The 12,806-nt window shown below is 31.7% G+C and overlaps 1 protein-coding gene across 1 annotated transcript in view; it reads left to right on the forward strand.

Moving 5' to 3' along the window:
- Positions 1–11,907, forward strand: part of LOC139529707 (gamma-aminobutyric acid type B receptor subunit 2-like) — a 43,495-nt gene extending 31,588 nt beyond the window's left edge. The window contains exons 8-17 of the mRNA XM_071325559.1: positions 854–914; positions 2,166–2,249; positions 3,740–3,890; positions 4,347–4,473; positions 6,134–6,241; positions 7,688–7,810; positions 8,492–8,824; positions 9,315–9,420; positions 10,095–10,147; positions 10,735–11,907. Coding sequence (XP_071181660.1) covers positions 854–914; positions 2,166–2,249; positions 3,740–3,890; positions 4,347–4,473; positions 6,134–6,241; positions 7,688–7,810; positions 8,492–8,824; positions 9,315–9,420; positions 10,095–10,147; positions 10,735–10,848 — 1,260 coding nt within the window. The 3' untranslated portion in view covers positions 10,849–11,907. The remainder of the gene's footprint in view (positions 1–853; positions 915–2,165; positions 2,250–3,739; positions 3,891–4,346; positions 4,474–6,133; positions 6,242–7,687; positions 7,811–8,491; positions 8,825–9,314; positions 9,421–10,094; positions 10,148–10,734) is intronic.
- Positions 11,908–12,806: the final 899 nt, after the last annotated feature.

Consider the following 12,806-nt stretch of genomic DNA (forward strand, 5'->3'; position numbering starts at 1 on the left):
ACCTGAGATCATTGTTTGTTACTTAGTCTGCTTCCCCTTCAAGATCACCTGAGATCATTGTTTGTTACTTAGTCTGCTTCCCCTTCAAGATCACCTGAGATCATTGTTTGTTACTTAGTCTGCTTCCCCTTCAAGATCACCTGAGATCATTGTTTGTTACTTAGTCTGCTTCCCCTTCAAGATCACCTGAGATCATTGTTTGTTACTTAGTCTGCTTCCCCTTCAAGATCACCTGAGATCATTGTTTGTTACTTAGTCTGCTTCCCCTTCAAGATCACCTGAGATCATTGTTTGTTACTTAGTCTGCTTCCCCTTCAAGATCACCTGAGATCATTGTTTGTTACTTAGTCTGCTTCCCCTTCAAGATCACCTGAGATCAATCACCGATTCGTGTCTAGGCACTTGTTTAAATGGACTATTTGTTTCATTTCTGTTTGACTTTAAAAAAGATTTGTATTGTGAAATGTCATATAGAATAAGCTGTTTCATGTCATATACGGGAAATCAAAAAGTCTGAATAGTTATCAAAGGTACCAGGATTATAATTTAGTACGCCAGACGCGCGTTTCGTCTACATTAGACTCATCAGTGACGCTCATATCAAAATATTTATAAAGCCAAACAATTACAAAGTTGAAGAGCATTGAGGATCCAAAATTCCAAAAGTTGTGCCAAATACGGCTAAGGTAATTGATTAATATGATTACTTTTCATTGTTTGGTATTCGTTCAATGAATGTATATAAAACTGTTCTGGGTAAGTGACTATGGACAGTAGATCGAATTAGTCTAGTTGTTTAGTCGTTAAGAAGATATTCCATTTGAAGAAACACTTTTAAGATCCTGTATTGTAGGGACCAGTATCATTCAAGGATGGAAGACGTATAGGACAATCGTTTATACAACTAAATATAGGTAATGTACTCTCTCATTAGATCTTACTAATTTTGTCTATGTGTGTTACATTTTAGTGTTATGTCGTTGTTCTCCTCTTATATTTAATGCGTTTCCCTCGGTTTTAGTTTGTTCCCCCGATTTTGTTTTTTGTCCATGGATTTATGAGCTTTGAACAGCGGTATACTACTGTTGCTTTTATTTACTAACAATGATATCACAAGGATGGGAGACGTATAGGACAATCGTTTATACAACTTAATAAAGGTAATGTACTTTCTCAATAGATCTTACTAACAATAGTATAACAATGATGGGAGACGTATAGGACAATCGTTCATACAACTAAACATAAAAGGTAATGTACTCTCTCATTAGATTTACTAAAAATGATATCACAAGGATGGGAGACGTATAAGGACAATCGTTTATACCACTAAATAAAGGTAATGTACCCTCTCATTAGATCTTACTAACAATCATATCACATATCTTTATTGAATCCATCATTTAAATATTATTCCATATCGAATACTGAAACTTATCTGCTTATATTGTATTTGTCTTATGTCACGGACGATTATACGACATCTGATCAAGGTCCTTAATCGAACCAGTCATGTTCTTAGTGAAACATAACCTTCAATTACTACTTATTTTGTAATCATCATTAAATCCGATCATATATTGATTAAACTATAGATAAATAAACTCATCATAGATACCAGGAGTGAAATTTTATATTTGCGCCAGATGCAAACTTATGAAGGCGGATAATGGTGATAATCAGATTTCTTACAATGATACCGACATAAATAATGTTAAGCGGATTAATCCATAAAATGATGTTTATATAACACAATTTCATATCACAGCGAAAAATACACAGATAGACGACTCCAAACAGAATCTATGACAAACATGATGATTTCCACTATCCATTTCTCAAAGATACCAGACGGACAGCCAACATCATAGATCGAAAATAAACGACAACGCCATGGCTGAAAAATAAAAAAGACAAACAGACAAATAATAGTACACAACACACAACATATAAAAACTATAGACTAAGAAATACGAACCCGAGCAAAAATTGGGGGTGATCGAAGGTGATCCGGAAGGGAAGCAGATCCTGCTTCACATGTGGTACCCGTCGTGTTGCTCAACATACTGTTCTCTTAGGGTTTATATGTTACCCTGGATTGAATCTTTTTAATGAATATGTATGTGATATCTGTCAATATATCATCTTGTTTTTATATTTGACAGAAGACAACAGAACGGATGCTGGTCGTTTCGATCCTTACACCGGAAGTATCACGTGGGATGTGACTCCATCGTCTTTATGGCCAGGTAAGTATTCAACCATCAAAATAATTTTTTCATAGATTCCAGGATTACAATTTCTTGTATGCGCCACACGCGCATTTCGTCTACAAAAAACTCATCAGTGACGCTCGAATAAAAAAAAATTAAAAGGCAAAAGTATTTGAAGCAAATATATATATTTTTAACAGGTTAAAAATCAATGTAATGTTATCCCTTTGACCTGATCGTACAGCAGACAGGTTAAAATCAATAAAATGTTATCCCTTTTTCCTGATGGTACAACAGACAGGTTGAAATCAATGTAATGTTATCCTTTTGTCCTGATGGTACTACAGACAGGTTAAAATCAATGTAATGTTATCCCTTTGTCCTGATGGTACTGATATTCAAAGCGCTAAAATCAATGTTATGTTATCCCTTTGTCCTGATGGTACTTATATTCAAAGCGCTAAAATCAATGTTATGTTATCCCTTTGTCCTGATGGTACTAATATTCAAAGCGCTAAAATCAATGTAATGTTATCCCTTTGTCCTGATTGTACTAATATTCAAAGCGCTAAAATCAATGTAATGGTATCCCTGTGTCCTGATGGTACTAATATTCAAAGCGCTAAAATCAATGTAATGTTATCCCTTTGTCCTGATGGTACTAATATTCAAAGCGCTAAAATCAATGTAATGTTATCCCTTTGTCCTGATGGTACTAATATTCAAAGCGCTAAAATCAATGTAATGTAAACCCTTTGTCCTGATGGTACTAATATTCAAAGCGCTAAAATATGATCTATTGATTAACATGGTTTTGAATACGACTTCGTATAGTTTTAACGTTTGGTTTTTTTTTCTCGTAAAGGCGAACTACAAAAATAAAAGGAACTTCTAAAATATTTTCCATTTGAGAAGCTAGTTGTATATTGTTTTCAGAAGCTTACACCAAACCGTTGCGACTGATTGATATCTTAAACAATGGAAATTAACAACCAGTAGGTAAACAACTATTAAATTTACAAATCAAATGCAGTTAAGTTAATAATATATACATAGATAGTGATAAAGAAAAACAAGGCTTATAATAATTCGTCCACAAAAGACTCACATCGGCGATCTTATCAGAATAATTGAAAGTCAAAGTAAATGATGAAATTGCAGAACACTTTAAACCAAAACTATATAATCAGAGGCAGTCTTGTTAAGGTCATCTTAATTTGAGCGGAGGAAACTTAATTCTTGTTACTTGTTTGAACATTTTCTGAACATCAAATTTACCCAAAACATATCTCTGCGTCATTTATATTTCATAAAACTATATCTTAGATAAGACCTGTACAAGTCAAGAATATGACAGTTGTTTTCCATTCGGTTGATGTGTTTAACATTTTGATTTTGAGATTTGATAAAGGACTTTCCGTTTGTAATTCAAGCAAATTAAGCGGTATTTTGAAATTATAAATGTAATTATGGTAGATCAATACTTCGGTGAAATATACATACATTTTTATATGCATATTAACTAGGTAATAAAATTCCAAAGGATGGCTCTAAAACACAAACAGAATTGCTTGCATCTTCCATAGCTGCAGTCATTATCCTTGGAATATTAACATCCTTCGGATTGTTTGGCGCCATTGGACTTCTCATTTTCAACATTGTCTATAGAAAAAACAGGTAAATAAAACAATCAAATGTCAAATAAACGACTTCATAAAGTGAATATGCGGGGATATTTTAAGTTTGGGAATAATCGTAGATGTGTCTGCATTTCAACGACACATACAACTAACGAATGTTAAAAGACCTACATACAATCGTAAACAATTTAACATTTAACATTCAAAACTCTAAATACAAGTTCAGTTGACCATTTTGACATGTCTGTTTGACAAATAATTGACGCATTGGCAGATGTTCGTGCATGTTAAGAGTGGAGATATATATTTCCTATCGCTAATATATGTCTGATTATATGTCTGATAAATGCGAAGTAACACTAAATAATTAATTACATTTTTAAAAGGTATCAATTCCTTGTCAAAATGTTTGGGAAAAGTAAAAAGCAAGTATATTAACATCATATTTTCAGATTTTCACAATAAAAGATACTAATTTAAATATTTGTTATAGGCATATCAAGATGTCAAGCCCAAAAATAAACAACATAATTATATGTGGAGGTATCATTATGTTTGTGTCTGTGTATGTATCTATGATGGAGTATCTTAACCTGGTCGAGAATGGAGCACTCTGTATGGTAAATACGATTTAATAGAGAACTTAGACGCTAGAGAAAGTCAAAAGAGAAAGTACAAAGAGAAAGTCAAAAGAGAAAGTACAAAGAGAAAGTACAAAATACATGTACGAAGTCAGGAATATGACAGTTGTTATTCCTTCGATTGATGTGTTTAAGGTAGATGGGGTGTCTTAATTATAATCCATAGAATCTTTTAATAATTTGCAAAAAATGTAGTTCATATCCTGCTTGTTTAAAAACATTTATAAAAAGAATGGGTCACCAGACTTATTTTCACACTACAGGTTGTGCAAAATTGTCAAGATTTTGTATAGACTATGAATGGAAAACCCTTTTTTCCGCCATAAAACGCAAACCACACCATAGAATTTTGAGATAAAATATGAGAAGATAGCTCCAATATTATGCTTTCAGATAAGAAAAAGAAAAAATGGGATCACCGGACTCATTTTCTTGCTACATGTAAAAATGGGTAAATTCCTAACAGATTCTATTGTAAAAGTAACACTATCTGAATTATCTGCCCTTGCATTTGAGTTGCCTCCCCTTATTTGAGAAAGTTGGAAAAAATGAATCAAGCAAAAATATTCTTAGTTTTGTAAAATACAATCATAAATATGATCAAACATTGCATTTTCTATATTATAAGGAAAATTCTTACACTTGAATTACCTACTACTATAAAAATTTGCACATTTCATCAAAGGTCTAGACCTTATTTTCTAGTATTTCAAAAAACCAAGATGGAGGAAGACACCCTATCTACCTTAAGCTTTTTGTTAAGCCGTTTGATTAGTTTTGAATTTTCCTCGCACTTCATTTTTTTTTTGTTATTTTTTTTTTTCAGATTAGACACAGTAGAATAATATCTGCTTATTCTTTCGAATCGCATTAAATCATCCCCAGTCTTCGTATTGGTTTGTGTTAAACAGTTTATTTGTGATGTTTTGTTAACTTGTTTGTCTTTTCGACCTATCTCGTTCCTTGACATCACTCTGTCAGTTTATTTCGATGTGAATTTTTATGGTTCCTTTGGTAGAGAAAGACGAGATATACCAAAAGGACATTCAAACTCATCAGTCGATAATAAACTGACCACGCCCTGGCAAAAAACGACAAAAGACAAAATGCAAACAACAGTACACAACACAACATAGAGAACTTAAGACTTAGCAACACGTCTATAAAGAAATAACATCAAAAATGTGGTGTACACTAAATAACCCGCGTAGCGTGTTATTTTAAAGTGTGCACCACATTTTTATGTTATTTTGAATACACAGAAAAAATATTGCAGTTATAATTTTATTCTAAATTGCATTTTAAACCAGAGAAAACTATGAAAAAATGTTGATGACGTCACGGTCACATGACTTAATTATGTATATGTTCTAATAACCAAAACAACGTCAGCCAATCAGTAGACGCGTTACATCCAACATTAAATTATTAACGATTAACACTCACTATAATGACATGAATTTGTCGAATCACAAACCGTGATATTGTTTTAGAAAACCTCATGGTAGATACAAGGATTAAAGTTTGTTAAGTCAGACTCAAGTTTTGTTTACAAAAGAGACACAAGGACTGGAGTTGACCACAAATATCATTCAGTTAGTATATTTACAGAATAATTGTATACTAACTTGATTTTCAGTTAAGCTCATGGTTCTTAGCAGTGGGATTTACCTCAGCATTTGGTGCATTGTTTTCCAAGACATGGAGGGTTCATGTCTTATTTCACAATAACAGTATTAGAAAAAAGGTTTGTTTATTGAATATTTTAAGCGTATATGACACTTCTTATTCCTATCTATTTTGGTGTAAGGTTATCAGGTAAAATGTCAAGGAAAGTCTTCAAATCGTTTTTAAAAGGTGACATGATAAGTGTTTAATTTTCTGCATTGTAATGCCTGTTCCAAGTCAGAAATATGACAGTTGATTTACATTTGTTTAATGTGTTTATGCTTTTGATTTTGACATATGATAAAGGACTTTCCCTTTTGATTTTTTTGTTTTTTTGTTTGGAAGGTAGATATTTTATTATTTTACTTAAGACAAAATGGGCAATTTCAGGCTAATTCAATGTAACATATGATGGGGATAGATTTTGTAACGTGACGGTACCCAAATTGCACCTATTTTGACAGTTTTTTCAACTAAGTTTTTTTATGATCAAGACAAAAATTTCCATTTTGTGTTTATTTTGTAGCCGTATCCTTCTTTATTATAAAGGTACACCAATTTGATTTTCAATCCATAAGGAATCATAGAAAAATTGGTCTGAACTTACCTCCAAACCACCCCAGATTCTGTAATGAGGAGTACCCCAATTGCATCCATGCTTAAATTCACATCGTCAAAAGTCGAATAACAGAGCTTTTGTTTATTTTTTTCAAATATTTTGAACAATTGGATATTTGTCCATGCTTACTCTTCATTTTTTAAGAAATGGATACTTGAAACGTATTGTATTTGTTTATTTTAAAAAGATGACGTTTTGATGACGTCGCATGGCGACGTTTCAGTACATTTTGCTTTTCAGTAAACACTTCATCTGTTGATAAATATTGTAAACGTTTTGTGTATATATCTAAATATTTTTACCTATGTTGAAAGACATAAAAATACCATTTTTTAGTCTCTAGGAAATCTTGTTAGATTTTCGCTGCTATTTTTGATAAATAGGTGCAATTTGGGTACTCGGTGCAATTTGGGTACCGTTAGGTTATATATGATTAATCATATGGTGAGTTTTCTTTCTCTGTTAGTGTTATCAAGCAATTTGCTTTAGTTAAGATAATCTTCATTTTAAAAATGTTTATAGCTGACTATGCGGTAACGGCTTTGTTTATTTTCCGAAGGCTGTACGGTGACCTATAGTTGTGATTCCTGTGTCATTTGGTCTTCTGCGGAGAGTTGTCTCATTGACAATCATACCACATTTTCTTTTTTATATTTGTTGTTATTATATATGAAACAGTTTTGAAATAAGCTTAAAGAAAAGAGTATATTAAGTAATACAACAGCTACATCAAGACAACAGTAAACAGCAAAATAATGAGTTCATTTCAAGAAATCCAATGGTATAACAAATAAATTGCAAGTATGTGAATTAACCACAATGATTTATTTTAATTTTATGGTTTGAAGTATATTGTAATGTGCTTTATTTTTGTCTGGTTGTTAACATAATTTCGTTCGTCTTCAGGTAATCAAAGATATTCAGTTGTTTGCAGTTTGTGGCGTGTTGATGGCTATAGATCTATCAATAATGGTACCATGGACGCTATTCTTTTCTCTTCAACGAAAAGAGGTTGTTGTTACAATTGAGGTACACTCATTTATTTAAGTATATTTCGATGCATTCATATGATGGTTTTGGTCTTCAATGATACACGAAAAAGGAATATGATTTGTATAATACATGGTGTTTGCATTACTTAATTTGAAAGTGTTACAAACAAAATCACACAAATCGTTAAATCAACAAAATTTTCGAGCAATACTTCTCTCACAAAAAGTTAGCACACAATATCAATTAAAAAACAATTGTGCATACGATATGTCAAACTGTAAAATTTCAGTATATAAGACAATCAAACATTTGTGTGACGGGAGGGATTATTAAGTTCGATCATGAAGTTCAATTGAGGTCTGGAGCTGGCATGTCAATAACTGTTAGCAGCACTGTGTTAATCTATCTTTATCATTGTCATTTTACCGAGTTTTTAACATAGTATTCGTACTTCTTTTAGACAAGAGTTTTATGAGTTTGACTGTCCCTTTGGTATCTTTCGTCCCTCTTTTACGGTGCGTATAGATGCGTGTTTCCACATGGTCAAACGCGTAAAAGACTAGCTCCATTGGGCTGTTTTCCTCTGTTATATATTAAGTACACCTTTCACTTTGTATTCAGAGGGAATTCATACAATATTTAACATTAAAATCTTCTACTGTAGGTACTCATGTTCTTTCATCGTCGGTTGTAGACTATTGCTTGTTATATTTACAGGATGAGGAAAATGATATAACACACAAAGAAATATATACTGTGTGTACAAGTTCTACACAGGTCTACTGGTTATGTGTCCAGTATGTTTACAAAGGTCTCCTGTTAGCCTTTGGTACATTCCTAGCGTGGGAGACCAGACGAGTAGAGGTTCCTGCCTTAAATGATTCCAAGTTAATTGGATTCTGTGTTTATAACATTGTGGTGGTGTGCCTTATTGGAGTTCCATTAAATCATATACTTGACGACGAGCAGAAGACAGCAAGATTTGTTCTGATGAATTGTTTTGTTATGTTCTGTACAGCTTTAGTTTTATGCATACTTTTTATTCCCAAGGTAATTATAATTTGTTTTTCTGTGGATATATTTATTAATAGTACGATAATGTACTTATATTTGCAAGAATGCATGAAAATAGTTAGATAAAAAGTGTTTGCAATTCTATTTTGGAAAAAAATTCTGTTATTAAGATATCACATGTTTCTATATATGAATAATAAAATTCTGTTGTGGAATTATATGATATTTGTTTATGTCGTATTCAAACATCCGTTTGTAAATATATAAAAAATGCTTGTATATAAAAAATTATTCTATTCAATTAGAATTAAAAAAAAAATGTATCTGTATTTATACCATTAATGCATTATGGCGAATTTTGGCTCTTGCAGAATTTGACCCCAAGCGTTCTTGAGAAGCAACAGCTATGCTTTTATAAATCTTACTATAAATGAATTTTCGACATTTTAGTTTAAGATTTGTGCTTCTATTGACGCTTATCCGACATTTCCTTTTATTCATAATATTCTATTCTTTTTTTTATTAGTTGAAACTTAGAAACGAGACTGACAATATAAAATTTGTTCCATCACTAAATGGCAAGATAACATCAACAGTGAGACCAAGTCAGCAAACTAAAGCGCCGTCTTCAGGTAAGACAACTTTACACATGTATGATTTGTGTCGATGATGGTATGTTCCCTCGAGGCTATTTCCGCAAAAAAGAAAATAGACCACCACGAAAAAAGAATAATGACAGAAGGCTTTAGATATTGAACGACACTTTATTTTGTAAAAGGTCATGATACATCCAATATTAAATAATATCCTTTTACTATGTTTTGTATTCATCGTTATTGGCTTAAATACCTTACGTTGAATTTTATATTTCTAGGGTATTAATTAACGTTACTTATTTTCCTGCAAAACAGGCACAGTTCAAAAATCAATATCTTTTCACTGAAGCTGACGGCCAAAGTAAATCCGATTCTAATACTGCGAAGAACTACTAGATCAAACAAAACAAAAAGTAGCAATTAGTAAAACAAACGCAATAAAAGTCATGAAATTTATTGAAGGAACACCTGCGTATTATTTATTAATATAGAGAAAATAATTGATACTGTCACAAAGATATTTCGAACTAATCTTAGACAGTATTTATATTAAAAAAATTACTTTGAGTGACAAATAATTTGAATATCATTTGGTAAGTGCTGATGAATCAAAAACGGCAAAATACTAATATGTATTATTGGAAATTGTAGACAATAAAAGAGACGTTACGCTGTATACAAATATGAAAGAGTATCACACATTATTGTAGGTAGCAATCCAGATGAAAAATACCGTGCTTCGGAACAAACAAAAAATGGCCATGTAAGTACATCTAATTGATATCGAAATTTATCATGTATTGACTTTTGACGAGGTCGATACGTTATATATGGACCTGTTCAGATTATATTGACCGAGGACGAAGTCGATGTTGCTATTTTTAGAAACGATATTAACGCTGTATTCTACTTTTTGGAAATGATATTGACTCTTGATACTAGCTTTAGTTACATGGGGTCAATATCATTTCTAAATATTGTAAAGTCGAGTCAATATAGCATAATTGTGAAAAAATACAAAACATATATTGAAAAATACGTGACCAAATAAACCAATGAGAATCAATTATATTCATACCTTATGTAATATATTCATATATTCACTTATATTATAGCAATATAAAATACAAGAGAGTGCAGGAACATTTGTAAACTACTGTCGCATACATTTATGATCTCACTGATCAAATGGTATTGTCTTACACTTTGGAACATAGAAAGAAGTTTTCAAAGCAGACTAATGAGATAATTCTAGAAAAAAAATATTACTCCAGCATAACAGGTTGTCTCCAAATTTGAATAACGTGTGTGCGCATACAGGAAAATTATATTTTATTTTTATATTTTTAGAAAAGTGTTGCAGAAGCTAGTCCAGCCTTAAGAGGACAAGCACTCTCGCCAAATCCGACCACGGATACTATTATTCAGTCATTTGTAGCAGAAGACTCGACAACTGTTTGCTGACATTTTATTTGGCTTTAAGTTAGAATTTCGACTATTGAACAGCGATACACTATTGTTCCCGTTATTGTTGCCTACCATCGTTGTTATCAATTTTTATATTTTCTTGTTGATTTTATAAAGATCTATTTTTTTTAAAAAGGATGACTTGATATAACATCTGCATTATTTAACTTTTTAGTTTTTGACAGTCAACGTTTTTAAATTTCAAACCACTTTAACTGGTATGCTTAATAATATATTTTTTTTAATAATAAAAAAAAAACAAAAAAAAACTTTTTAGCAAGAATTCCTTTCAAGATCATCTGAGATCAACCAAAGTTTTGGTGATGTTTGTGTTGCTCAATCTTTAGTTTTGTATATAGTGGTGTGTATGCTGTTGTGTATATAGTGGTGTGTATGCTGTTGTGTATATAGTGGTGTGTATGTTGTTGTGTATATAGTGGTGTGTATGCTGTTGTGTATCGTTTACTCGTTTTTCGTTTCCAGCCATAGCGAAGTTAGTTTTTCTCTTATTTATGTTTGAATATCCCTGTTTGATCTTTAGCCTCTCTCTTATTAGTGCCAATCTCTAAATTCATTTATTATGTATGAAAGAAGAGAGATAAACTTGAGAGAATTGTAGCAATAGCGTGAGACTTGATGCGTGGTCAGATTTTACAATTGAAGTTTCATATATTCAAAAGTTCAAAAATCTAAGTTTGTTTTATTGTGGGTTTTTTGAAGGGGGATGTCCATGTTATTTTGAAGAGATATACTATCTGTTTTCCAAAACTGTATACGAAAAACATGCGAGAAAGATCAAATTCATGGCCCATTGTCTCTATAACGCAGTAATCAAAAAAAAAATTCTACTCAATTAAGATTAGCAATCAATCAAAAACTAATTGACTATAAAAAGAAAGAATGTTTCATGAGTATTAATACCAAAGATAAATATGCTCGCTTTTACTTTTTGCATTACATTTTATGTAATTTTCTTGGATTAGTATCACCACGATTTCAATAAACATGATGAAAACTGTTCATTTGTGTCTGTATCATATTGTTCTTTTGCATAGTTATACATCGTACATATTGGTGATTTGTATTTATTTCGATGTTTTGTTGGAATAAAGGCAACTGTTTGTTGTTATTAAACTAATTATATGTTTCTGGGTTTAATTGATACATCACATGTGATATTCATCTTTTGAATGTTTCCGGGTTTAATTGATACATCACATCATGTGATATTCATCTTTTGAATATGTTTTATCGTTAATATATTGTTACATGTTTGTCATTGAATTAAAGATAATGATTTTGTTTTTTATTATTCTTTCAAACAAAGTAAACCTATTCGCACTGCATATTTGATAAACACACAAGTACAAGGAGGTTTCTTAACTGTGTTTCCTTATTTATTCATTCCGTAATTACTTTTTGCATTGTCCTAAGCTGCCGTCAATTTTTCAAATCGACATTTGACCTTCGTGTATTTAAGCCCTAAAACTTTAAAATAGAAATTGTATTTCAGATTCACATTTACAGTGGAAATCACTTATTACCTCTTATCAAATCTGTCAGGAGAACTGCTCTAGGAGAGTATATAGAACTGCCAGGAGAACTGTTTTTGGAGAGCATATAGATCTGCTCTAGGAGAGTATATAGTACTGCTCTAGGAGAGTATATAGAACTGCTCTTGGGTAGTATATAGAACTGTCACCCTGACTTCTTTTAGAAAGTTCCAGCTAGAACAGTTCTAACCTTGAACTTATTTAGACAGTTCTACCTAGAACTGATCCTTACATGTCTACCCTAGATCAGTTTTATAACTGACCTTCGATAATGTTTGCGCTATTTTCACATTTCTTGACCGGTGTGAGAAAAATATTTCTCCTCACTAGTGAAATATCTGTTCTCGGCAAATGATTAGTCGAAATTTGATTTTGACGTCAAAATGTTTTGTTTTCTTCTAA

Source organism: Mytilus edulis, chromosome 7, assembly GCF_963676685.1.
Source record: "Mytilus edulis chromosome 7, xbMytEdul2.2, whole genome shotgun sequence".
NCBI classification, from domain to species: Eukaryota; Metazoa; Mollusca; class Bivalvia; order Mytilida; family Mytilidae; genus Mytilus; species Mytilus edulis.